We start from the raw sequence: 26366 nt of genomic DNA on the forward strand, positions 1-26366 counted from the left end.
ACTGCCGTGTGTGTGGAACGGTGGTTAACTTTTTTGCAAGAACGACACTTCCTGGGACTCGCTTGAATTCCTTCTGGATGTCTTGCCTCTACTGAGTCATAATTACTGGCTTTGCTCCTCGCGGCAGCCAGGGGACTGTTAACCACCTTTAATCGCTGACAGCGCCTCAGCGTCTTCGAGGCATGAGGGAAACAGGCTGCCACCACCGAGGCGGTGCCCGCGACTGGCCACGGGCCAGCGTCCCCTCAGCCAGGGGATCGCCGGTGACGTTTTGAGAAAACACGAGACAGAGAGCGGCCTTTCTCAAGGCGGAGGCAGGAGAGTTTTTTTAATTTTTTATTTATTTTTTTTTTAACAAAACCACGCCCCCTTCCCCCCCCCCCCACCCCCACCACGCCGCTGCATTTCCAAGGGCGGGAGCCGAGGAGCACCGCCCCCCTCGGGCCGGGGCCGCCCCCTTCGGGCCGGCAGCCACCGGGGAACCGTGGTGGGGGCGGTCGCCCCGAGCCGGCCGCTCAGCCCCGAGCAGGCCTCCCGTTACTAACGGCTGCGCCGCACCGGGGGCTGCCGGGAAACGTAGTTTAAGGCCGCTCCCCGCGCACGGCTCCATTTTCTCCCCGCGCCGCTAGCAGCGCGCATGCGCACCCCCCAGGTGTCACCGCCCCTTCTGCCCAGGCCGGTATCCCGGGCAGCGCTGTCGCCGCGGCTCCCTCCCTCCCTCCCTCCCCCCCCTCCCGGCCGGCTGTGATTGGCTGAAGGAACCGCGGGGCGGGCGGCGAGCTGGGCGGCGATTGGCTGGCGGGGCTGCCAGCCGCCGCGGGGCTGATGGCTGCGGCTGCCCGCTGAGGACAGAAGGAGGGAGGGCGGGGAGGAGGAGGGAGCGGGGCTGCGCTTCTCCTCAGCGCCCGGCCCCACGGGGGGGCCGCACGGCTCCCGGTGCCCCCTCAGAGCCGCGTGGGTCCCGTGAAAGCAAGCACCCAGCTGCCCCGCTCCCCCCTCAGCGCCCCGGGCTCCCGCCCAACTCGTGGCGAGCGGAGGAGGAGGAGGAGGAGGAGGAAGGGTGGGGGCGGCGCTCGCCCCGCCGCGGTTCCGGGAGGGGGAGGGGAGCGCGTGTGTGCGCGCCCGTGTCCGTGTGTCCGCCTGCCCGCCCGCCCCTCCGCCAGTCCGTCCGTCCGTCCGTCCGTGTGTGTGTGTGTGTACACAGCGGCGGGAGCGGTGCGCATGCGCCGTGCGCGGCGGGGCCGAATGTTTCCCAAGTGTTTGAAACTGGGCTGCGGGCTGCGCGCCTCCGGCCCGGCGGGCGGCACCGGGCGGCCCCGAGGAGGAGCGGGAGGAGGAGGAGGAGGAGCGGAGGGGCTGCCCCTGACAGGCACTTCGCAGGGCGCGTTTTGTTTGCGGAGTGTTTCGGAGGGGCTGGCTCGAGCCCCCCGCCTCCCTCCTCCTCCTCCTCCTCCTCCCCCCCCTCCACGCACACACACACACACACGCACACGCACACGGATCCCTCCGATTGTTCCCGTGCCGCCTCCTCCGTGAATTACCCACGACGACAGCCATTCAATCAGCTGCTGCTGGCTGGAGGGGGCTGGCGGAGGGTGTGTGTGTGTGCGCGCGTGTGGTGTGTGTGTGTGTGTGTGTGTGTGTGTGTGTGCGTGCGGCTCCCTCTGCCTCACACGAGAGCACTCCGATGTAGCTGCTCTCGGTTTTTGGGGGGCGAGCCCATCTTCCCCCGCCTGCCTCCTTCGGGGGGAGCAGCAGCCGCCGGGCCAGGGGGACGGAGAGAGAGAGAGAGAGGGAGAGAAGCGTGTGGAGAAGGATCTATTTTTTTTTATTATTTTTTTTTTTATCCCTCCCCCTTTTCCTTTTCGCCGGATGAAAATGTTGAGTCCTGCGAACGGCGAGCAGCTTCACCTCGTGAACTATGTGGAGGATTACCTGGACTCCATCGAGTCGATGCCCTTCGATCTGCAGAGAAATGTCTCCTTGATGAGGGAAATTGACGCCAAATATCAAGGTAAGTGCTCGCTCGGTGCGTGTGTGCCGTGTGGGGCCGGGGGGAGGGTGTCTTTCTTCTCTCCGGAGCCGAGCCTCGGCTCCCTTCGCCCCCCTGCACCCCGCGGGGATGGTAGCTTTATTTCGGGGAGCCGAGAGCAGGGGGAGAGCCGGGCGAGGAGAGCCGAGGAGGGAGAGGGGCTGATCCGCAGCGTTAGCTCTTGTCATGGGGCGGAACAAAAGGTCTCCGGCTTCTCTTATTAAGCAAGGACTCTGCTTTTCTGTGTAAATTGCCGGCCGAGAAGGCGGGGGCAGGGAAGCGGGGTGTGCGGTGCACAAAGGGGGGCCCCCCCCGGCCGGGGGGCCGCGATGGAAGGGCTTTGGGGGTACGGCAGAAAGTGCCGTGCGGACGGAGAGATTACAGCACAACATTTAGGAATGTACAGTATTCATTATGGCTGTAGTAGGGGAGAGAGGCAGCTAGTGAGGGAGGGAGGGGAGGGGAGGGGAGAGGAGGGGAGGGGGGCAGGGAGCGCTTTCCGCGCTCCCTCCCCGGTGGGTTTCGCTTCACCCCCTGAAGCAGAGGGCGGGGGGGGGGGGGGGGGGGGGGGGGGGAGCCGGGGCTGCCGTGTGTGTGTGTGCGTGGTGTGTGTGTACGCGGGGGGGGCGATACGACCGGCCGTGCGGATGTGCCCAGCTGCCTCCCTGCCGGGCCGAGGGAAGGGGCAGGGGCAGGGCCGGCCGGCCGGCGCGGGGCCCGGGGCAGCTTTGTGGCAGCTTTGTCACTCGCTCGCCGCTGTCCGCCGGGGAAGGCGAGGGGGAAGGGGGAGGGGAGGGCTCTCCCCAGCGCCGCTGACAGCCGGGCGGGGAGGGGACGACCGGAGCCCCCTTCCCTCCCTCGGCGTCCGCGGCTCCCTCCGGGGGGTGGGAAAAAAAAAAGGGGCCGGGGGAAAACTTCCGCGGGCGGGGAGCGGCGATGGCGGGGCAGGGCGGGCTGAGGCACGCCGCGCCTCCCGCGCCCCGGCACCGCGCGGCCAGCGGGCGCCTCGGCGCTGTGCGGGGCGCTCGGCGTCGGCGCGGCTTTTCTAACCGCCCCTCGTTAGCATAGCGCCGCTCGCCCCGCCCCCCGGCGGCTCCGATAGGGCGGCGCGCTCCCCGGGGGGCGGGGGCGGCCCGACTCCTCTCGCCGATTGGCCCGGAGGGCGGGACGTTCCGCCCGGCGCCCCGCCCCCCCGTGACGTTTCGAGAAGCAACTTTTCGGTGGCGTTGATTTGAATATCTCGGCCTGCCCCGGCCGCCGGGCGCTGATTGGCTGCGGCGCCGGCAGCGGGCGGGCCAACCTTGGCCTCCCCTTTTTCACTCTCCCGGCTCCCATTGGACGGCCCGAGGGGGCGGGCTCTGCCCGCCGCCGCCTCTGATAGGCGCGACGCCGCGCGGGGCCCCGCCCCCTCCCCGCGCCCCTCCTCCCCCGCCTCGGCCGTTGCGCTGCCAACCGGGGGCCCGCCGCCGGCTTCCGGCCGGAGAACAATAGCCGCTGCGTCACTTCCGGGGCGCGGCCGGTTGCTAGGCAGGGGCCGGGCCTGGCGGCGCGGCGCTTCCGGGGCGCAGGGCGGGCCGTTGGGACCCCGGTTAATAAAGCTCTCTCCCGGTTAATAAATAATTAATAAACCAATTAATAAAGCTCCTGTCGTTATTGGGGGCGGGCGGGGCGGGCTGCGGGGCTGCAGGTGGCCTCCCCCTGTCCGATGCCGCGTCCCGAACTAAGCCCCGAGGTAGCGGTGGCTGCGTGTGCGAGGGGGTGAGGGACGAGGAAGATATTTATGGGGAAAAACCTTAATTTCGCGTGTTCTTGAGGGGTTAACGTGGACGTGCGGAGTGTGCTGCGTGCTCAGTCAAGTATCGTCAAGTACCGCAGCAAAACTCGAAAACTTCCGCTCAAAATAGGTTCGTAAAAGTCTTCTTGAAACTTCAAGCACTTGCGGAACGTTCTTCCTTTTAAACTCCCGACATGATCCTTCAGGTGTAACGCAAGGTCTAACAGACTTTCAGTGTTAGCATTTTAAATCGACAAGGAGCTTTAGCCGTTCCTGTGGTCGTAGATCATCTTTAATGTTGCTCCTTATTTTTTTTTCTCCTTCCTTGCAGTAAATATTTAGTGAAAAATTACATAAAAAGTGAGTAACAGGTATTTTACAGAACCTAGAGGGAGAAAATAATCCCCACGGCTCCAGTACTGTAATGGTAATTCTGTACTCACAGGAATTAGTTGGCCTCGTTTCCAGCAGCCACGCAGCAGTATCGGGTGAAGCTCGCCGTGACTTAGGGTCTAGCCCTATGTGTTCGGAGTTCTTCTGCATCAGCTGTCAGGCATGGTAGTGATTATTAAGTAATTTGTTGTCTGATTTCCTGCACTGATTTGTGCTTTTTTCTCTTCTCCCACTCTCTTTCTCCCACTCTCTGTCATTCACCACAAGCATTAACCTTATTGTACAGAAAATGTCCTAGTAAACAATCCATTAATTCCGCCTCTAATTCCAAAGTTGATGCTGGAACTTGTGGTGGTCTGTGTATTTTCTGTTCCTTTTAATTACCGATAAAGGGAAGAGCTGTCACCGTGCGTGTGATTATATTTAGTCTCTCTTTTTTTTCTAAATCAGCACTTGCATTCTGTTCCTCAGGGACCTACTGGGACAAAAATATTCCACTGGAGTCATGAGCCACTTGTCAGATTTCAGCTTCAGGGAGTCTGCCTTTGATCAACTTCGTGCATTACAAAGAGGTGTTGCTGCGTGGAAGGAAAAATGCAGGAGGGCTTTTCTTCACCGTTCCCTCTGTCTGAAATACTTACAGTTTTTACTTCTTCCTTGCAGAGATTCTGAAGGACCTGGATGATTACTATGAAAAATTTAAACGAGAGACAGATGCCGTGCAGAAGAGAAGAATGTTGCACTGCATACAGAGAGCGCTGATTCGGAGTCAGGAGCTGGGTGACGAGAAGATCCAAATCGTCAGTCAGATGGTAGAGCTTGTTGAGAACAGAACCCGGCAAGTGGACAGCCACGTGGAACTGTTTGAGACGTGCCAAGAGACTAACGACACCACTGGGAACAGCGGGAAAGCCAGCCAAGATAAGTCAAAGAACGAGACAATCGCCCAGGCTGAGAAGCCCAACAACAAGAGGTCAAGGCGGCAAAGGAATAACGAGAATCGAGAAAATGCTTCAAATAATCATGATCATGATGACATCACCTCAGGAACTCCAAAGGAGAAGAAAGCAAAAACATCCAAGAAGAAGAAACGATCCAAGGCTAAGGCAGAGAGGGAAGCTTCTCCTCCAGACCTTCCCATTGATCCCAATGAGCCAACATACTGCTTATGCAACCAAGTCTCCTATGGAGAAATGATAGGATGCGATAATGACGAGTGCCCCATCGAGTGGTTTCACTTTTCCTGTGTGGGACTCAATCATAAACCAAAGGGCAAATGGTACTGCCCCAAATGTCGAGGAGAAAATGAGAAAACTATGGACAAGGCATTGGAGAAGTCTAAAAAAGAAAGGGCCTACAACAGGTAGTTTGTAGACTTTTCACGGCAAAGAAAAACAAAACCACCAAACCAGTGTATTTATTGTCAGTGTCACCTTTGTTGAGGTGAAAGGATTGTAAAATGTATATTTTTAAAGGAGGTTTAAAACTGAACCATTCCTGTTATAGGGACGGCAATAAGAGCAATTTTTGTTTTTCATTTGGTAAGTTGTAACAAGAATATGGTCTGTGGACCAATGTATTCCAAAAGTAAAGTTATAAGAGTATAAACCGAATATTCAGGTGGGTCTTAAAACAGAAATTAATACTTTTTTTTTTTTTCCTCCCAGTGCTGGTAGCACTCTACCCATTAAAATTTTGATGACAAATATTTCCGAAATGTAATTTCTTTTTCTTTAATGAAGAATGTTATTTACATTTGAACGGAATTGTTAAATAGCTTAGCCATCTGGTTGTATCTGAATAAAGCTGCAGTACATTACAAATGTAACTTCTTTCGGTGATAAGCAGTGTGAGATCAAACAAAAGGAGGGTAAAAATTTGGTTCCTGCTACAAAGTGTCAGTGTAACAGTTCAATAGCAAATGTTTAAATAGGCTTAGAGGATTATTTTTAAAAGAAAAGAAAAAGTTAATGGTTAAATTTTACACAACAAATATTTTATATGCTGGCCAAGTACCACAAGGGCCGTTTTAAAATAATTGAATATGTTTTATATTTAACCAGGAAGTGGTTTAGTAACGAGACTTAACATAAATGAAGCTTTATACTGTCACAGATAGTAGTGTAGCAAACCTTAATTTGTTTAAGTTGTATAAATGTACATTCTTAAGTGGAGTTGCACTTACTGTATTATACTTGGAAATGCAGCCAAATGCCATTGTGTAACCAATGCGCATTTCCTGCTGTATGTATGAAAATTGTACAGCTGTGATATTAAGAAATAAATGAAACAACTTTGACAGTTTGCTTCTTTAGCAATCATGTTTAATGATCACTCAAAGAGTGTAAAAAGGAAATTTGCCTTTAACCTTAGCAGCTCCAGCAAGCTGCTGCTAGGAAGCCTGAAACTGTTGTAGTGGTAACCAAATTGCAGTTCTGATAATGAATCTCCACAGACCGTGTGACAAACAAGCGTGTAGAAGAGCCAAAGTAGGATTTAACTTTCTGTCCAGCTACACTTCTTGTGTTTGCAGTCGCTTCCAGACTCGGCCGTTTGTCTAAAAATCAATAGCGTAGAGCTGGTCTCGTTCAGTTGTTTTCATGCCTTTACACGGCGGATAAAAATTATTCCATGCTTGTTATCAGCAGAAAGTTCTTTTGCGTGACAGCGTTTTCAGACTACTACTGCAGCCGCTCCGGGGCGGGCGTTTTCACGCTTTTTGGTCACCTCACACCAAAATCCTATGGCTGTAATGAAGGTGCGGTGCTGTAGGTTAGGTGTCCTGATCCTCCACCACAGCTTCGTGGCGAAGCTTGTTCAGGCGGTCTCGTGGCTGGAGGGGTGTCGTGCCGCTGGCTGAGCTGATCTCCTCCCGTCGTCCCCCTGCGGGCCTCAGCTGTAAGTGCAGAAGGGGCTGGGACCGGTGGTGGGAAGGCAGCGAACACAGAGGGAGAGGTCACAAAATCCACCGGGTCGGGCAGGGTCTCGTAAGAGTACGGGAGGCTGGGGCTGGGAATTGTTGGAACACAAAGCTTTCCTAAAATCCGTAACTGTCTTGTTTTGCTTCCTGGGCGCTCACACTATGCCACTGAAGTAATGCTGTTTTATTCCGATGTATTCCAGCAGGTCTCCCTGTTGGAAGCAGGAGAAACAAAACTCCGGATCCAGTTGAAGGGACTAAGTGTTCTCTAAAGGTATACTGAAAAGCCACAAGGTAACACCACCATGCACGGACGCTCCCTGCTAGGCAGGTACACCCACAGTGACAAGTAGAAGTTGTGTTTTACTTCTGAACAGGTACACTGTGTGTGTGTGTGTCACTGCAGGCTGTCAGGTTACACCAGGTCACCTTTGCCTTGACCAAACAACCACTCGATCATGTCTCCTGCTCCTGGCACAGTTCAGTGTTGGTCTTATCTGCTGATAACCTTCTTCCGTTCTCCATACACACCAGTCTTACCTGCTCCTCCCTCCACGCGCTGCTGTTACCTCTAGTCCTGATGTTTGTGGTCTATGCTGCCCCTACCGTTCTGTTGCCCTCCCAGCAGCTGCTGGGTGGCTGAGGACATGGAGACCTTATACTGGTGGAACCCCAGTGAGACGTTATCTGGGAGCTGCTGCAGACAGATTCAGACCTTAGCCTTTTTCGTGAAATGTCTGCGTTGGCTCTGTGGGGCATTTTGAGCGTGAATAGCTAGAAGAAAACAATAAAAGTGCGAAGGAACATGGTAAGAAAGTTCAGCTTAAGGTGGACCAGTAAAGCAGTGCTTATGCTGCCCTTGAATGAGTATATTTCCAGCTGCTGAAGGCTTGCTGTGCTGTTGTGTATTTCAGTCTGTTGCAAACGGCAGCTGCTGATCTGCAAAGCAACGTGGAGCTACATCCTTTTCCACAGTTTTACAAGACTTGCATTATTTTCATGGCTCACCGTATCCTAGGCTGCAACTTTGTTTTGCTGCTTGTCCCTGGCAGCTGACTGTACCTGCGCTGTACCCTTTGACAGGTCTGGTTTCAGTCTGTGAGCACAGTTGCCTATTTCAGTTAAACTCAAGGTACTCTGCCATGGTGTTAAACTCTCTGTTGATGGAAGTAAAACCATCTTGTGTTATACCGACACACTGCCAAATGCTTCATACCATGCAAACTTTGTCCTGGCTTTGGTACCTTGTCTAAAATGCTGTCTTTACAAATGTAGTAATTCTATTCTTTGTAGTTGTTTGGAGTTTATTTAATGGTCATGAGAAAATGCCATCCTTCGAGCCAATCTTCTTTGCCGCTATGTGATGGGTGCAGCTAATTTGCAAGCTTCCTTATGCTGCCCAGCTGGCTGACACAATGCTGTGATCTGGGGACATAACCTGAAGGTTTGAGATCAGACCCGAACCTCTCGATGACCATTTCCCACTGCGACTGCCAGCAACAGGATTGAGAAGGAGGGAGGCTCTCTTCTAGGAGCTGAGCTGAGGCTTCTGACTCATTTCCCACAGGCTAATCATCTATTCCATATTATAGGATTAATATAATATGCAAAATTCAGCAGATGTTTGTTGAGGAAGTCATAGCAGTAGGAATCACAAACTTTTCACTGAAAGCATTCAGGCGACTGTAACCGCCACTGGTCTGTGACAGATGTCACAGGAAGTCCTTATTGTGTTACTGAGCACTTGAACTGGCAATGAAATCCTTCCAACTAATGAAAAACAGAGTTTCAGCGCCAAAGTCGAGGGAGCTGGTAGCAGTCCTTACACTTGAGTCGTCCCCATCCTCAGGCGGCAGATTTGTTCTGCAGCAGGGCAGCTACGAGTTGGTGCTGAGGATACAAGTCAGAAGGTAAGAGCAGGCAGGGAGGGAACCCCTGAAGCGCAATGTCAGCTGCCACTGCAAAATGTTCCTAGTGGGACAGCTAGAGAGAGCCACCACGAGACTGAAACAGCAGAGCAAAGCGTCGCTTCCAACCATTATGTCACCTGAAAGCATCCCAATTAAGCAGAACTACTGTCTCCATTAAGCAGCAGCAACCCTGGCCGTGCGTATCATTGGGTTTAAATAGGTTTCATACTAATTAAGCACAGCCGCTGATTAACTGTGTCCTAATTTTGTGGAACATGCAGAATAAATACAATTGAATTGGACTGCTCCACTGGTCGTATTTTTCATAGGGTGTTTTTGGTTAATCTTTTAAAATTGTAATAAGATGCAAGAGCTAGGTGAATTATTGTAAATAGTATTTTAATAGAATATAATAAAAAAAGTTCTCAGCAGGAGTGCTTCAAAGCAAATTCGAGTATTGCTGGGATTCATTCCCTTGCTTTAGTTAAACTTATCATCATCTTCGAAGCCAATTCGATCCTTAGACATAAACCTCCTTGTGCTAGCTCCAGAAGAGGTACGGGTTTCCTGCTTCCAAATATCAAAAGTAGTGTGAGCGTTCAACGTTGTGTCAAAACTAGGTGAGCTAGGACTGCTACACACAGCTTCTTGTTTTCCCAGGTACCACCAAAGTCCCAGGCCTGACAAGTTAAAGGAAGGACACAGTGAGGAAGAACACAGGAGTAAAGGAAGTATCTCTGTGAAGGGCTGAGAGGCAGTATTGAGATTTTCTCATGAGTTTGGGGTGGCTAGATTACTTTTCCTGGCAAACGTTTATTGTTGGTAGTAGCCAAAAACAAGCTACTGTACCTCTGTTTCCCCCTCAGAACCAGGAGCTGGGTTAGTGGCCAAGGTGGAGGCTCTTGCAGTCTTGGACTTCTACTTGTCATGGTGAAGCCTGACTATCGGGGTAGCTTGTTCCTGCAGCCCCTGGCCGTGGTCACCACCCCTGGTGGGTGCCACCGGCCCCTCTGCAGGACCTTCCCGCTCTTGCAGCGGAGCTGCAAGAAGGTGAAAGGTGGTTGATACCAAATTTTCAGAAACTACACCTAAATTTCTGACTCTTACGTTAAAATTGTTAGTAAATGATGTGTCCTAATGCTCTGTCGTCTCCGAAAGAGGTTGGTACCTCAGCTAACCATTTTTAAAGGCCGCGTAACACCCATCTGGCATAAGGTGATGACGCCTCGTGCAGTACTGCATGGAAGTAACCAGCCAGGACTGAAGGCTCTGAGGCAACCTGCGGGAGCTGCAGGAGATGCAGTCAGCAGCCGACTTCATGCTGGTGAGATGTCAGTTTGCCACGTGGGCTCTGGCCGAGCTGGGCCTGAACTTCTGCTCCTCGTTCACGCCGTGGGGAAAGCACCATGATACAAAGACAGCCGGATGATTTTGCATTTGGCTGCTCGGTAAGTCCCTCAGAGTTCAACACACCTAGGGCTGCTAACTCAGCATATGAAAAAATTATATACTTAAAATAAACTCGGATCTTTCAAGGGTATCTCGTAAAAACTTGGTGAAGACAGATGGAGTCACCTTTTGTACTCTCACTTTGTGGAAGAATTAATGCAATTTAAATGACTGCTGTCCCCTCAGCGCTACCCATCCTGAACTCCCTCATCTCCGTCGTCATACAATTCACTTCACTAGTTTGATTTTTTTTTCAAAATAAATCAGACTTGCAAAAAAATGGTTTTTAGAGATAAGGATGAGAAACTCAAGTGAATTGTGCATAAATGATTTACCTGCATACCGGAAGGGATGTTCTGCCATGTTAATTATAAGATATATATCAGGGGACTTTTCATTTTGCCAGCCTCCTCTCTCCTTGAGATTCGCATGGTCTCATCTGAAATAAAATGCTCCTTTCTCATAATAACTTCTTCAGTCTTATAACTTTGGGAGCAGACAATTTATTGAGAACCGTGTCAGTAAAAGATGAATTGTTAGATGCGTGTTCCACACAGTGATTTTATTCAACAACTAAAAGATTAAGGGCAACTCTTTCAGGAAAGTCCCCCGAGCTTTAATGCTTTAGTTTGTAGGTGCCCCCTGAGGATGTTAAAAGTAGAAGGAAATGAATGTAATGTGCCTTGAACTTTAATCAATTCTAATCTATGGTCGTGATTACTTAAAAACTTTGATCACGATCATATCATTTTGGTATATTGTTACTGCAGGACAGAAGCAGGATTGTTTGGATGCACTGATTTCCGTGCTTTATCGGGGTTTGATCCATTTCGTAATTTGTCTCAGTTCTTTATCCACTGAGCCTCTTCTTGCTTGGGTTGGAGACAGCTTCAAGAAGACAAAAGCAGTATTAAAATTAAAGTTGCCGATATTACTCTCAATCTTTGTTGTCCACACACACACATACACACACACATATATATTTCTTGGAATATAGAAGATGTCAGGAGAGCTCTGTTGTGCCTGAGCTCTTAGAATCATCACAAAGAAACCTTCACAAAAGGAAGAGAGGGACTTGTGAAGAGTGGAAGTGAGAGTACAATAGCGAGGTGAACAGCTGGACTTCTATATCAGAAGTAATCCTTCCTGGTCCATAAAAGATTTAAAGGAGTTATATCTAATCGGGTTCAAGGGAAATAGAACATCAAATTTCCTGAAAAGATAAATACAAAGTATGTGGCACTTGTGCATTTCTGCTAGTTTTGATAAAAGGGCTGGAGGCTATTATATGCAGAGGTGGTAGTAAAATCTTGCAAAGCCACAACTGTGTCATGCCATGCAGGAGAATATTGAAGAGCTGTTACAAGTGGATTACCAAGGTGTCATATCATCTACAGATTTTATTTTACAGGAGGCTCTGATGACCAGGAGATATCACCCGTGTCTGCAGAGGTGTCAAGGGAAGCCGTAGAGCCTTCTTTGTGCAAGTCAGAGACTGAGGATCCACTTAGTGTGTCAGAGCAGAAACAGACAAAATTATGTTTGCCTTCAACTCACCGTCAAGCCATAGCTAACCAAGTTTCTCAGAAAATGGTGGGCCACCATCCAGAGGGACAGGCCAAAGTGGGGCACCAACACGACCATGTGCAGTTCAGCAAGGACAAGTGTCCTTGTGAGTGCTGCAGCATGGATGGATGAGCCTCGTGCAAGAGCAGAGGCTGGGCTGGTGGGGCTCGTTTCAAAATAGCAAACTTTTAAATTATATATCAATTAATTATAATATCAAATATATATTGCTGTGAATTAGTGGACCTGCTTGCACTTGGGGTTGGGCCAGATCCCATCCAATGGTCCCTTCCATACCAAGTTATTCTGTGATCTTGTTATCAGGGAATGTTCTCGATAGTGATGGCAAACAAAGTGCTAAGATCAGAGTGAGAATTCAGCATGCAAAATCTGCATTTTACTATTGCTTGGAGAATGCTCTGCTGCCATAGAACAAGACCAGGGCCAAGACTGAATTTGTCAAAATATTACATAGAGCTGGTGTGCCTTTACAGGACAGGGTATGCAAGAAAAGCTCCACAAGTAACCTCAGAAACTCCTCCCTGTCCTCTGCCCTGACACAGCTCTCCAGAATTTCCCAGGGAAACACCCCCTAATTCCTGGTTCGGATGTAAGGACCCCTTGAGGCATCGGAGAGGAGCCTGGTGCTTCACTCCTTGCAATCAGTGCTATAGAGGCAAATAAGCAGAGGAGCCCACTTAACCCACCCTTAACTGATCCTGACACCAGCTTACAGCCCTAGGGTCTAGCAGGATGATTTTTTTTTTCCATCAGAAAAAAAAAAAAGATTTTCCATGGTTATTTCTTTTCTGTCAGATACAAACGGATGAGAATATATCACTGGTTTTCCTAACTCTTTTCTTAATCGGAGTGCAGGAGAAGGGAGTCCCTGGGTTGTATAATTTATCTGAGGATTTATGTTTTATGTTTGCTGTGCCTCAGCAAAATTCCCAGCTCCCCACATCTCATTTCTGGTTAAGTTTAGACAAATCCAAAACCTGACATCTACTTTTGGCTGCTGTCTTATATTACTACTTGTATATGATCAGAGCTGTTCGAAATGCTTGCAGTGGTAGGAAAAGTTTGATGCCGAAACACTCTACAACACTGAGTTTCCTAAATAAGCTTTGATAGCAGAGGAATTTTTTGATCTTAGTGGTGCTTGTGACCAGAAAAACATGGAGCTTGTCTTCTTTGTGATATGTTCTCACAACCTCAGTTTTCTTTTTGTAAATCCTGAACCTCGGGGAGAGGGAGATTTGCAATGAAGGTACCATATTTAGTGGAAAAGAAGATGAACTTTTTGATGAAAAGGGTGAGAGAAAATGGCATGAAACTGTCCATAGGCGTGGACCTGAAGGTCAGGAACTGGTGCCTCTGGCGCCTTACCCTCTGTGCAAGGCGTGATCTCCCAAGCCTGTAGGAGCTTGGAGGTGGGTGAAGTCTCCTGATGTGCCAGGGGGTGAGTTGCCTGTGCTCAGCTGCTGGTGTTGCAGGCTCTGAGGAGCAATGAAGCTTTTCCTATGGGGTTGAACCTCGTCCAAGAGACATACATGAGGTCTTCCTCAGTGGTCTCTATTGGGACTGGTGCTGTTTAACATCTTTGTTGGTGTCATGGACAGTGGGATTGAGTGCACCCTCAGCAAGTTTGCTGATGACACCAAGCTGGGTGGTGTGGTCGGCACACTGGAGGGAAGGGATGCCATCCAGAGGGCCCTGGGCAGGCTTGAGAGGTGGGCCTGTGCGAACCTCATGGAGTTCAACATGGCCTAGTGCAAGGTCCTGCATCTGGGCCAGGGCAATCCCAAGCACAAATACAGGTTGGATGGAGAATGGATTGAGAGCAGGCCTGAGGAGAAGGACCTGGGGGTGTTGGTTGATGAGAAGCTTGACATGAGCCGGCAATGTGCGCTTGTAGCCCAGAAAGCCAACCGCATCCTGGGCTGCATCGAAAGTGTGGCCAGCAGGTGGAGGGAGGTGATTGTCGCCCTCTGCTCTGCTCTTGTGAGACCCCACCTGGAGCCCTGCGTTCAGCTCTGGGGCCCCCAGCACAAGAAGTACATGGGTGTATTACAGCGAGTCCAGAGGAGGGCCATGAAGATGATCAAAGGGCTGGAGCACCTCTCCCGTGAAGACAGGCTGAGGGAGTTGGGGTTGTTCAGCCTGGAGAAGAGAAGGCTCTGGGGAGACCTTACAGCGGCCTTCCAGTACCTAAAGGAGGCCTACAGGAAAGCTGGGGAGGGACTCCTTGTCAGGGAGTGGAGTGATAGGACAAGGGGGAATGGCTTTGAACTGAAAGAGGGTAGGTTTAGATTAGATCTATGGAAGACATTCTTTTACTAGGAGGGTGGTGAGGCCCTGGCACAGGCTGCCCAGAGAAGCTGTGGCTGCCCCATCCCTGGAGGTGCTCAAGGCCAGGCTGGATGGGGCTTTGGGCAGCCTGGTCTGGTGGGGGGTGTCCCTGCCCATGGCAGGGGGGTGGAACTTGGTGGGCTTTAAGGTCCCTTCCAACCCAAATCTTTCTATGATTCTATGTCTCTATGTCATTAGCCTCAGTGCACAGACTTCGTATCCTGGGCTTTGTCACTGAAGACTGAATCACTGACCACACAGCGTGTCCAAACATATACAAGAAGAGGGGTTGTCCCACACAACAAGTGTGCTGACCCACAACAGGAAGGTTTGGGACTGTTTTGGGAGAAGGTCCTCTGTATCAAGCTGCTTCTGGACATGATGGGTCTTTCTTGCTCCAGGACCCCGGAGGGGAGGTACAAGTAGCTGGCAAAGCAGTGGAGCAGGAGAGGGGCGTTTTGACCAGAAACACTGCAGAAATAGGAGCTGTGAGCCTGGTGGCAGGGTGGCGTGAGCCAAGGATCGAGTGAGCAAGTCCCTCTTTCTCTGCGTGCCCCGAGAGGCCTTGTTCCTCCCCAGGGGAGCACAGACTGGCAGCTGGCATTTGTCTTGATTGTGGTAGCGTGCCTGTGAAACCGCAGTTTGTTGATTTCCTGCAATTTATTGGTTTTGTTGGTGTTGTTGTTAATAGAGAGCTGTTTCTGCAACTTTTGAATGTATTTAGCCCAAAGCAAGACCAACTTTGCGTATACTAGAAGCAAGAAGGAAGATGAACACAAATGAGCTCAAGGAACAGGTGCTGCTGTAGGAAACTGGGAACTGGGACGAAACAGCTGTTTATGTCCATAAGCACAATTTCTACTGATTTCTCATCTCTGATTATCAGCATGCATCTTATCACCCAGTCCATACCATCCTTCCCATCCCTTTTAGCCCATTTCTGTCAGAGGAACTCCTATAGCTTTTGTCAAAGCCAGCTGGAATTTCAAATATGTTTTACAAGATATTTTAGGCCAGAAGTCTCATTTTCAGAAGATCCAGTGCAACTGCAGATTCATTTTTTTTGCGATAGTGGGTCTTGATTTTTCCTAAGCTTCCCATGATGCGAATGTTAGCAGGTTTTTATGGTATTGGATGCATTAAATTACTCTGTATGGTTCCCTCTGTTACAATTGAATGCCTTACCCACAGTTAGTTGGTAAGTGCAGATTTGCTAATCACAACATAGGGAAAAAGTAGCATAAAGAATAAGACAGTTGCTAAATTTACCAAGAAGGAAAATAAATTTGTGTCTGTAAGATGGAATTGCTAGTTAAAATGTTAAACATATGAATATAATAGGATGGTAGCAATTAAAAACTTCAAGTATTCAGAAAAAAATGCAGAATCAAAGACTGAAGTCTAGGCAGTTAGATATCTTGATACACTCATACAAAAAAAAGAAAAAGGAAAAAAAAAACAACCTTCCTCTGTCTCTAAGTCCTGTTACACATTGGAACAAAGATCGTTCTACGTTCACCTGCTTTACACCAGGCTGACTCCCAGTATCAGCTTCAAAATATCTCCAGTTGTTGCTTGTTTGTGGCCAAGACCAAGGTGTCTGGCCAGGATCACCAGGTATCTTCTCCCTGAACCTCTGTGCTCAGGGGTCCCCATCCCTTTTTGTGTCCAAGGAACCACAGCTGCTGTTCAGCCCTGCACTTTGCAGCTCCAGGATGGACCTTCACTCAAACCTGATTTTTCGGCAATCCCTGCTGGGTGCACAGGAGTCCCCATTCACACACAAAGTAAGGACAGGGTCTGGAGACACCTGAAAGGAACAGCTTTTGGCCTCCCGCAGCACCTTCCCATGGGGCCACCCACACTCTCCTTTGCAGGAGCTGAATGAGGTAGCGTAGGTGAGGCACCCTGACACAGAGTAGAGCTCTTTTACACATATCCTTGTCACTGCCCCAGCAGTCCTTGCTTGTATTTTGCATACAATGAGCTGATCTCTTTAGCAGGAGAGTGAAGGAATTGTGTGAGAGATAGGGTAACACTCTCAGTAGGTAGGGCTGTCTCGCTCCCTGTTATAAGGAACAAGATCTGCAAGGGTTACATCTCAGTCAGGCTGAGGAAAGCTACGAAATGAAAGAGACAACTATCAGCTAACTGAAGAGAAAGAGAGGGAAAGAAAGGGAGATTGAAAAATAAAGGTCTCTATTAGTGGAAAGTTGTAGCCCTGCAGCAGGGCTGTGAGAATCCAGCCTGTCATGCCTCTACCTCTTTCATCCTCTGCAATGCGCTTGGAAAATAAAATTTAAAAAATAACAGTGGTGAGAGGACAAACAAAATCCACCATTTTTGGAACAGCTGATAAATATCTATACTTGTTTTTAAAAACCATCAACTTGTTACCTGAGAATTTCTGAGAAGTCTGGAAAAAATGCATCATCCCGTCTCTATTTTGAAGAGAAGTACATGGATAGCGCCCATGTGTTCAGGGCGATGCAGCACGTCGACGGAAGGCTGTGGAAGCCAGCTCCTGCCTTCCCCGTGCAGCGCACAACACTTTGGGAAACCCACGAGCTGCTCCCCACTATCTTCAGGTATTTAGTGCCTTGCCTCAAGCCTCCATCAGCCCTTACACAGAAACTGTTATTACTGCTCCTCTGTAGCCTTTTATTTACCTCGTTCATATTCTTGGGTAAGTTGCTAAATTAAAATAAATTCTGTAAATTCCATGGATAATATATAGCTTCAGTGACACTGCCTGAAGCTTTTATTGGCAACTGTTATCTCTAACTACAGACATACATATTTTTTTTGCGTGACTTCTTCCCACCAGCTTGGTTATATGAGAGGCTATTGCCGAAGCAATGATTTTCTCATACACCTGTTTATGATTTTGTTCCTTCAGCCAGTAGGAGAATGAAAGTGACTGCCTGAAAAGGTTGTTCAAAGACGGGTGACTGCCTTGAAAGCATGCAATAATTTTGGCGTGGGAATAGCTTGAAGCAGAATCTGCTGGATAAAATTCCCCAATTTGTGCTGTGCAGAAGTCATGGCCTGCGGGATTTATCCCAGCACCACCTGCAATCAGCAGCATTTTTTTCAGTCCCCTGCTTTCTGCCGTAACAGCAAATGGGCAGGTGCTTGGTGTTTGACACCGAACACCCTAAATGCCTGTGACTGCAAACTGAATTCCAGACAGACTTCTGCAGTTTGCTGCTGTTGAAGAGGCAAAACAGTGAGCCTGATTCTCACCTCCACCACGACTGTCTTCATGGCTGTGACCTGAGACATGCTGAGTCTGTTTTGCCCATGACGATAATTGTTGAATGATCTCCCTGTCCTTATCTCAAAATTTGAGCCCTTTCCATCGTATTTTCTCCCCGTTTTCCTTTGAGAAGGGGGAGCAAGAGCACGGTTGTGGTGGAGCTCAGCTGCCCAGCAGGGTAAAGCCACCACAGTGGGTGAGGAACCTGTGAGGGTTTCCTGTTCCTCAGGCCATATTTCTTATTCAGGTGTTTTAGCATCGCCTGGGGAGCTCTGGTTGCTGGAAGGGTTGGACGTAAGTTGGACTCACCTCCCAAGCAAAGAAAGAGCTGAGGGCAGGAGGGAAACCATTTTCCACTGGAAATGCAAACCACGATACTACTTAATGCGTATTAATGTTCTAGGTACAACAAAATAAATTACCTAATCTATTCATCTATTCTCTGATGAAAACTTTCTGGTTTGGACTGGCCTCATTTTCTCTTTGTCTGAAGCTCTCTGATGGCATCCTATTTAATTTTCCCTTTCATTGAGAAACCGTGCTTCCAAATGTGAGCATTGTTAGCACGCTCTGCCTAATTAGTGATAATAATCTTTGTTGAGGCATGCTGAATTCAGAGGCATCCAGTAAAAAGTGATTTATTTATTTATTTTTTCCCCATCAGCCTTGTCTGCCAGGCAGCTTTTTGTTGTCCCAGTGCCAGCCACGTCTGGTTACGTGGTGGCTGAGCCCAAGAGCACGTGGGCGGCAGCAGGGAGGCAGCCCAAGGCCTACAGTGGGGATGTGTCCTACGGATCCGTGCTGATCTTGGAGGTGGACCCACCAAGGATTTGTCCCCTCGGATCCTGCTGTGCAACCAAGCCAGTGGCCTGGCGGCCTTCTGAAAGGTAGGCCGGGGAGTAGGTAGGCCAGGACTGGCAGCCTGGGGTGCCTGGGCCCAAGGCTTCACACAAAGTCCTGGCCGTGTGATCCTGCAAGTCTTGCAGAAGCAGTGAGTTGTCTGATAGGTAACCGCACCCCTGAGCCTTCCATGACTGATAAATAACTGTGTCCTGGACTGGACCCAGCAGGTGACCCAGCTCTGTGCGGATCTGGCACTGCTGGCCGCGAAGCCATGTTGAGGCCAGTGCCCTGTATTTCTGGGGCTTTTGACATTTGAGGAGCATGAGACCTGCAGGACAAGACAACAGCAGTTCTGCTGGCAAAAAGACTTTATAAAACAAGACATAGAGAAAAACTGCTGCAATTTTATAGAGCTCCCTGTACATGAAGATGGGATTTTCCCAGAGAAGCACTGTCTCTACAGTATGCAGAGATTTAGAGTACACTGCCAGATTGATCCCTTGTAGCTGAAAATTACCATTACTGTTCAATCGCATACAGACACCTTAAATTATTAATGGGATTCCTGCCTGAGGGTGAACATTGTAGACTCACATTCTGAGATTTTAAAGAGCTCTTTGCTCACAACTAGGGCTGTTAAATACAGTTATTTGCTTTATACGTCTTATATAGATCGATATCAGCTGAAGAAATACCAGGGGGATAGAGAGCGAGAGTAAAGGTGTAAGGAGAAAATCTATGACCACTGTGCCTCAGGTCATCAGGGATTTCTAGATCTTACCAAGGTTTTCTCCCCTAACCTAACTCTAACCTTGTCACTGGCCAGCCCTTGAATCACGGGTGAAATTCATGCAGCTGCACTCAGCACATATGCTTTAAGCAAAAGCCAAGCTGTCGCTTTTAATCTAGCCTTTTCCAGCTGCTTAACGTGTTTCGGAAAAGATTCTGTAAGGTGGTTCTCTTTCTGAGGTGAAGCACTTCATCAAAGGCTACTTTGAGAGCCTCTTTTCTCTTGTCACTTGAAAAACAGGACTTCATGGACTAAAATTTCCATGGCAAAGTAGCAGCAGGTTCTGATGCTCTCCCTTGGGCAGGAGGCTCCATCTTTACAGCATCCCTTGCTACCGAAAGCAGTTCCCATGCACTGCATGCAAGCAAAGTTACTTCCCGTGGAGCAGTTTGGGAACCTGCCCCGGAACTGCACAGCCCTTTGTCCTTGCAGCTGTCGTGGATATCCTGTGGGCCGTTTTCGTGAGGAACAAAAGACCACAGCTTATGAACCGGGAAGGAGACAGCCAAGCAATGACACAGGGACCTTGCAGCAGCTCCCGGAGCCAGCAGAGATATTGTCCAGGCAGTCCCATGAGTTCCTGGTGGCCCAGAGGACTTGTTTTGTGCTTCACTCTCTGTATAGGAAGCTGTATTTTGTTTCTGGATCCCGTTTTTTTCTTGAAAAGACACCCCACTAGAGATATCATGTGGGTCTTCACTCTGCCTCTTCGTCTTTGTGCTGTGCCTTGAACCTACACCTGCATGTACTGCTGCTGCTCTTCCCACTCTTCTCTCACCAGTGGTAGCTTCCTAAAGCCGCTGTCACATCAGAAAAGTCACAGTGAGGTAGAAGCTGCTTTGCCTTGTCCTTTCCAGGTTCCCGTCTGTGCTGTTCCTCCTTTTGCAGCTGTCTTAGGGTAATGTTTCACACGATGGCATGATCCAACGTAACAGCCCACCGCTGCCAAACAGGGATGGTTCCCATCGCGTCTCCTGGCCAAGGTTCCTCCCACCACCTCTGCTTGGTATGCCACATGCCAGGCTCCTTTGCAAGCAAAACCACTGGGGAGGTTTTGCCATTTCAGTAGGTAAATAGGCCTGGGAGAGGGTCTGAAAGATGCTATCCATGCAAGCCAGGCAGTAGGACAGAGTGGCCAGCAGCAAGACATGGGGGATCAGCTCCTTTTAGCCAGCCACGGACAACTCTGCTGGCTCAGCTGTGTGTAAAACTCCAGCCACAGCCCCCAGGTCATCTCTCTGGCTTTTGCAAGTGCTTCTCAGGTGCCCACTTCTCCCCGTGCAGAACTGGAACGTCGTCGGAGCAGTGGGCCCTTCTTCGTATTACAAGCTCAGTCATGCAGAAAGAAAAGCTGTTCTCCAAACAAACAGGGCAAGCAAACAGTTGTGCAGCTTTGAAAAGCTCTTGTCCCTGTGCCCACGCTCTGAAGGATGGCTCATTTTAATTCGTGTGAGTAAAACAACTTTCTGCTCAGGGATCCCGTTGAAAAGAAAGACCAACCCCAGCTATTTTATTTTTTAATCCAAGTTAAACCTATGCAGGCACTGGCATATCCTTTCTTATATGAAGAGTCATTCTAGCCGAATTAACTCATTCCGCTACCATCTGTGCCATTCAACCTACACGTTTCCTTATGCAGCCCTGTTGAACTCTGACTTTCCAACAATGTCAAGAAACTTTGGTGCTGAAGCAGTGAAGACAGTGATTTAGTAGGCCATATAGGCAAAGAAAAAAGATTAGCTTTCTAATTTTTTGGAGAGAAGTGTTGTTATACTTTGCCACAAATGGTATCTTAAAACAAGCATGTTTCACAATATGTTAATCTTAAATCAAGCATCTAATTATTAAGACTGATGTAACACACTTGGAATCACAGCACAGTAATTAGTCTTCCCGGTGCCACTAGTTCAGAGCATTTTGAAATGAGCAGTAATATGGAGAAATGTGATAGAATATGTTCACAATTCCCAGTGAGTAAATCAGATAATGCCATCCATCCCAATGTCACCTAAAAAGTGGTCAAATATGCCGTAATATATCCAAATGTATTCAGGATTTGCAAATGAGAATGAATTAATAAGACATGCTAGTCTGAATAGACTGGACAGATTTTCAAATCTAGCATTTGAACTGGATACTAAATGGATTCTTCAGTACTTTGTGGTGTGATCCATACCTGGTGAACTAGCACAGCATGAGATTCAAAGGTCATCAAAACCCCAAAAAAAACAACTGGTTTGGTTTGGAACTGCCTCTTTAGAAACTTTCAGGAGGAAAATTATCACATTAGCAAAGCATGATCATTCAAAAATACCCAGAAAATGAAATCATAAGGGATGTTGATACTAGAATAAGTTTTTGAAGACTGAAAGCTCAACTCTGATCCCTGGAGACGTATTTAGCTAGACTTGACATTCAGGCCCACAAGGCTGTGCCAAGTCATGTAAAAGTCCAGGACTTCATTTTTAGTCAGCCATTCCTACATTACAAGTGCACAAATGCCATTCAAAGCTGACCTAGAAAGAATTACATGACACTAATATCGTAACACGAGTCCATCTTCAGGAGTGGTTACACAGCTCTGGTTTTGTCTAATTTGTCACATTTGTAAAGCTGAGGTTGAGAAGTCACGGTGAAGTAATTTGTTAGCACTACAGTGCAAAAGCTATCTAACATAAGGCAGGAAAATCCAAAGCTGTGGTATTTCAGCCATCCCCAGGGCTTCAAAACCAGCTACGAACAACAAAAACAAAGGAAAATGCTCGAGGAAAATACTTTGAAAGCATCACAGTCAATAGTGGGGATATCCGGGTCAGCAAGGTCAGGCCATTAACCATCACCAAATCAGCATTTTACAAACATTTCTCAGACATGTACATGGTTCAAACCCCTCAGTGGTACAAACCAACCTGTTTAGATTCAAGGAGATGATAAAAGATCCCTGTAAATCACAAAACCCTCCCTGGCACATCACTCTTCATCAGAGACTTCTGCAGGGGCCACGGGCTAGCCTCCATCACTCCTTTGCTAGCAGTGGCTGTGAAGAGCCTGTGGGTGAAGGCAACACACACGTGCCCACACAACGAAGTCTTAACACCTGTACCAGGACTCCCACTTCTTGTGGCCTTCACCTATTTGTTATATCACTGAGCATTGAATATATTCTTCTCAGCTGTGGAAAAGCAGGAAAAGAAAAAGTGGCAAAGAGGCTGTTAAATGAAATATTCCTCCTCTGGTTATCACCCGGTATTGCTACCTCTTACACTTAGAAGATGACTTCATGAAAGCATGTGTCCCTGCTCCTGATGGCCTCCAACACCCATGCTGAGCACCAAGCCACCCATCCAGCAGTTTGCTCTCTCTGAAAGGAACATCTCCTGGCTCCTTACAGGATGGCTTCTTCACCAGACCAGACTCAAAATGGAAGAAAAACAGGTTTACATGATGAAAGCAAAATGTTAAGCAAGTATAAAATGTCAGCTTGCTTACAAAGGGAATGCAGCAAGCAGATTGTTTTAGCCGTTTTATTCTCTTTAGCTGTTCTCCCTGCTTGGTGGGGTTTTACTTCAAACAACATCTTTTTAGTAAGGGATCCTGTTCTCATCTTTTTTGTTCCTGTTTGCACCTGGGAATGTTACAGTTGCTCTCAAAGTGCCAAAGCATGTAGCCCTACAAATGTAAGCACCTCTCTGTATTGGGCTGGTGCTTAGCCATTCCCTACCTCACTTTTTTGACTATGCGAGAATGCTAATGAAGTATTTTTAAATGTGAGCTGTTTGAGCAAAAAGACCTTAATGTGCTCGTTTTCTCTCATCTATTCATCCCTTCTCTCAAGAGCCAAGCAATTCGCAGCCGTCAGCTGACTTCCAAACATTTTACAAATCACACACGCAAAGGGAGCCCTCGGGGACGGCACTTTTTGTTTTCTCTTCCTAGAGACAATAGCTTGCAGCAGAAACCTTTTTCTGAGCTGCATAAAAATTTGCAACTTATCCACTCTAAAATGCCTGACCTTTGATATGATTCTATTTCCGAAGTTCACGTGATGCCCTCAGTATCTGCAGGGGCCGCACATGACTGTTGGTAGCATGGGTGCCTGACCGGACACACCGAGTGCCAGGAGGTTTGCTCACAAAGCACCGGTGTTCAAGTTTCGTGGAAGAAGCACGCCTCGGGAGGAAGTGGAAAAAGTAATAAAGTCATCATGGCAATCAGCCTCATTTTTTCACTTCAATTTTTTTTTCAAATCAGACCGTTCTTGATCTCCCTTGGCAATTTTTCCAGATTTCCCCTTCTGAAATTGGTGCAATGATGGGTAGCAAAGGCATAAGTGGTGAGTTGTATTACTCCAGTCTTGACCTCTAAAATTCAATGCTAACGTAATTTGAGGCAAGTAAACAAAAGAAGTAAAGCTATTTTTCCTTTATTTATTTTTTGTCCCTTTTGCACACTAATCATTCCTGCTAAAGGGATCAAAATTGAAAAAAGAGGAGGTCTCTGTGTTACGTTGAGTACCAAGACTGCAATTTGGAGTCAAGTTCTGCAGCCCTTAGATCAGGCTGTGGGAAAAGCAGTGGATGAGAAAAGAAAGGAGAGGATGAGCTGGTCTGTCTGTGCAGGGAAAGGATGGGACTAACAGCGGTTTCCAAATTCTCTTGGTAGCTTCATCCAAGTGGAAAGCAGCCCAAGAAATCTCTGATGCTCTACGTGCTCCCCCTGATTCTGGGCAGGTGAGACCAGGGGTGGACCTCGGCTGCGTTTGCTGGATCGCTGCTGCACACCAGCAGGTCCAGGAGCAAACGGCACATGAGGTGTGTGGGACAAGGATGCTGTGTTTGCTCTGGGACGGAAACATCTGGAGCTGCTGCTTAATGAAGAGCTGGTCTTTGTGCCCTGTGCTGAGTGAAAGGCTGGAGGAACAGGACCATTTTTCTGATCCTCACATATCACTTTTTGTCTCTGTGTCCAGAACTTGTCCTGAATGAAGAAGCACGTGGTCCTTCCTTCCCAGGGGACACAGAGGGAGGTGGACTTGCGTGAGAGCCCAGTTACATGGTGATGGGTGTCCAGCAGTGATGCGCTTCTTCATATTTAATCCCACCTTGGAAGAAGCTGTCCTTGGACTGGTGACACTCTTGTGGCAGCCGTTTCTCAGGTGTCCTCTCCCCGGTCCTTTCCCCATCTTAGGCTGGGTGACTCTTGCTCGCTTTTCCTGGCCCACTGGAGCGAGGAGGAGCGGGGAGCTCACACCAGCCGTTCCTGGGGTGATGTCCTGCACGCAGCAGTAGGAGCTCCCATGGCACATCGGTGCTCAGTGTGCTGGTGCCACTTTGGAGCTGCCACTTGGCAGGGTCCCCACCAGCTTGGCCTTTGCTTTGGCTGGAGAAGGCGTTGGGAAGGCTGATGATTAGAAGGCTGATGTAGACCAGGTCTCCAACGGGCGAGCCCCCTGGCTCTCACAGCTCTGCCTCCCACCCCAGAGGCCTGGCCTCGGCCCCACATGCCCGCCTTTCCCTCTGCCGTGTCTCCCCCAGCGCTCTGGCCCTGCTGTGCACGTGAATAGGCACTGCCTGGCAGGGTGGCAACTCACGGAGCAGTAACAGCACATTTCAGATGCAGGACGTGTCAGTGAACAGCTCACCACCCACCTCTGCTCCGGGTGGCTTCAGAGCTTTCCTCAGTGAATTACCCGCATGACTTTCAATTAAAAACTGCAACCTCTACCTGTTAAAATGATATGTCGCCTTGTATATAGAACGATTTCTCAAATGTTACAGTGAAAGGCAAACAAGTGACAGATTTACAACAGGTCTGTCTTCATTTCAGGTAGGTTACAGGAAAACACTGGGTTTGTTGCAGCCAGAGGTTGCCCTCTCTCTTCCCTGATGAAGCCATACGTTTCAATCGCTTGCTGAAAGGAATGCAATAAGACTCCCTGTGGTGCTTTTCAGTACAGAACTGCACAGACTGGTGTCTCCACAGAGCAGCATGAGTCCTCCTCCCTCTCGCAGGATCAGATCATTTTCCTTATGGGCCTGGTGAGTAAGCACCCTCTCTTTCCCACAAGGGACTTCACAGTGTTGAGGCCACTTCTCATCCAGCCCCCAGAAAAACAGCCTGGTACTAAGCATTTCTTAAGAGCCTTTATTTATTTATTCATTTATTTTTAAAATGTTGATCCCATGTAGTTTCCTAATAACAGATGAAGTTTTATACCGTGGGTACCTTCTGGTGTGGATTGGCCATCTTCTGATGGTCAGTCTGCGTCCATTAAGATTTTGCCCTAGGTAGCACACTTTACCTATGGGAGAGATTTTAAAGACTATTGGTGTGTCAGTGAAGGAGGTTTTGCCCAAGTAGTAGTGCAGTCGGACTATCACATCGGTAATGAAGCAGCTGAGAGGGAGCACTCCTGTAGGAAACCAGCAGCTTTGCTCTATGGGAGGCAGCACCTCTTTTTTCCTGGTGTGTAGAAACCCTTACTCTCCACTGACACTGCAGAATAGGTTGTGATAGACCACTTGCTGTATTATTAACAATTTCAGCAGCATTAAAGAAAGGAAGGAAGGAAGGAAGGAAGGAAGGAAGGAAGGAAGGAAGGAAGGAAGGAAGGAAGGAAGGAAGGAAGGAAGGAAGGAAGGAAGGAAGGAAGGAAGGAAGGAAGGAAGGAAGGAAGAATAAAGTAACCCCCATCCCAATGCCCATTCCCTGTACCATTCCCAGCTGTTAGCTTAATGGTGCAGATTTTCTGCCTGAAGGATACACATGAAACAGATGCTCCTGTGTCCTGAGCCAGGTAATGACCACAAGTACAGTTTGTAGGGGATGCACGGGGGGGGACTCAAGCCTATCAGCCCTAACAAGTGCTGTAGGTTGCCCTTTAAATTGCTTCCAGAGAGTGTCTGTGCTTTGGTCTAATGAGCTTTAAATAGTCAGGAGCACCTTCCATCTCAGAAAACCGTCCCATAGAACTGTCAACGGGCCCTGCTGTGCACCAGACACTGCTGCAGAAGGTGCATGAGCAACAGGTTTGGGCTCAGTCAGTGGTCATTTGGGGTACAGAGCGTTCAGGAACGAC

At 48.9% G+C, this 26366-nt stretch overlaps 1 protein-coding gene across 2 annotated transcripts; it reads left to right on the plus strand.

Annotated features, from left to right (window-relative positions):
* The first annotated feature begins 1070 nt into the window (after positions 1 to 1070).
* ING1 (inhibitor of growth family member 1) lies at positions 1071 to 6517 on the plus strand. Of its 2 annotated transcripts, none has more exons than XM_013194494.3 (2): positions 1071 to 2014; positions 4863 to 6517. In XM_013194494.3, exons 1-2 carry the CDS (start codon positions 1873 to 1875, stop codon positions 5564 to 5566), a joined length of 846 nt encoding a protein of 281 aa, XP_013049948.1. In that variant the 5' UTR covers positions 1071 to 1872; the 3' UTR covers positions 5567 to 6517. The 2 variants fall into 2 exon arrangements, with proteins under 2 accessions (XP_013049948.1, XP_047936759.1); XM_048080802.2 differs by lacking the exon at positions 1071 to 2014 and adding an exon at positions 3758 to 3936.
* Positions 6518 to 26366: the final 19849 nt, after the last annotated feature.

Source organism: Anser cygnoides, chromosome 1 (assembly GCF_040182565.1).
Source record: "Anser cygnoides isolate HZ-2024a breed goose chromosome 1, Taihu_goose_T2T_genome, whole genome shotgun sequence".
Taxonomy (NCBI): Eukaryota; Metazoa; Chordata; class Aves; order Anseriformes; family Anatidae; genus Anser; species Anser cygnoides.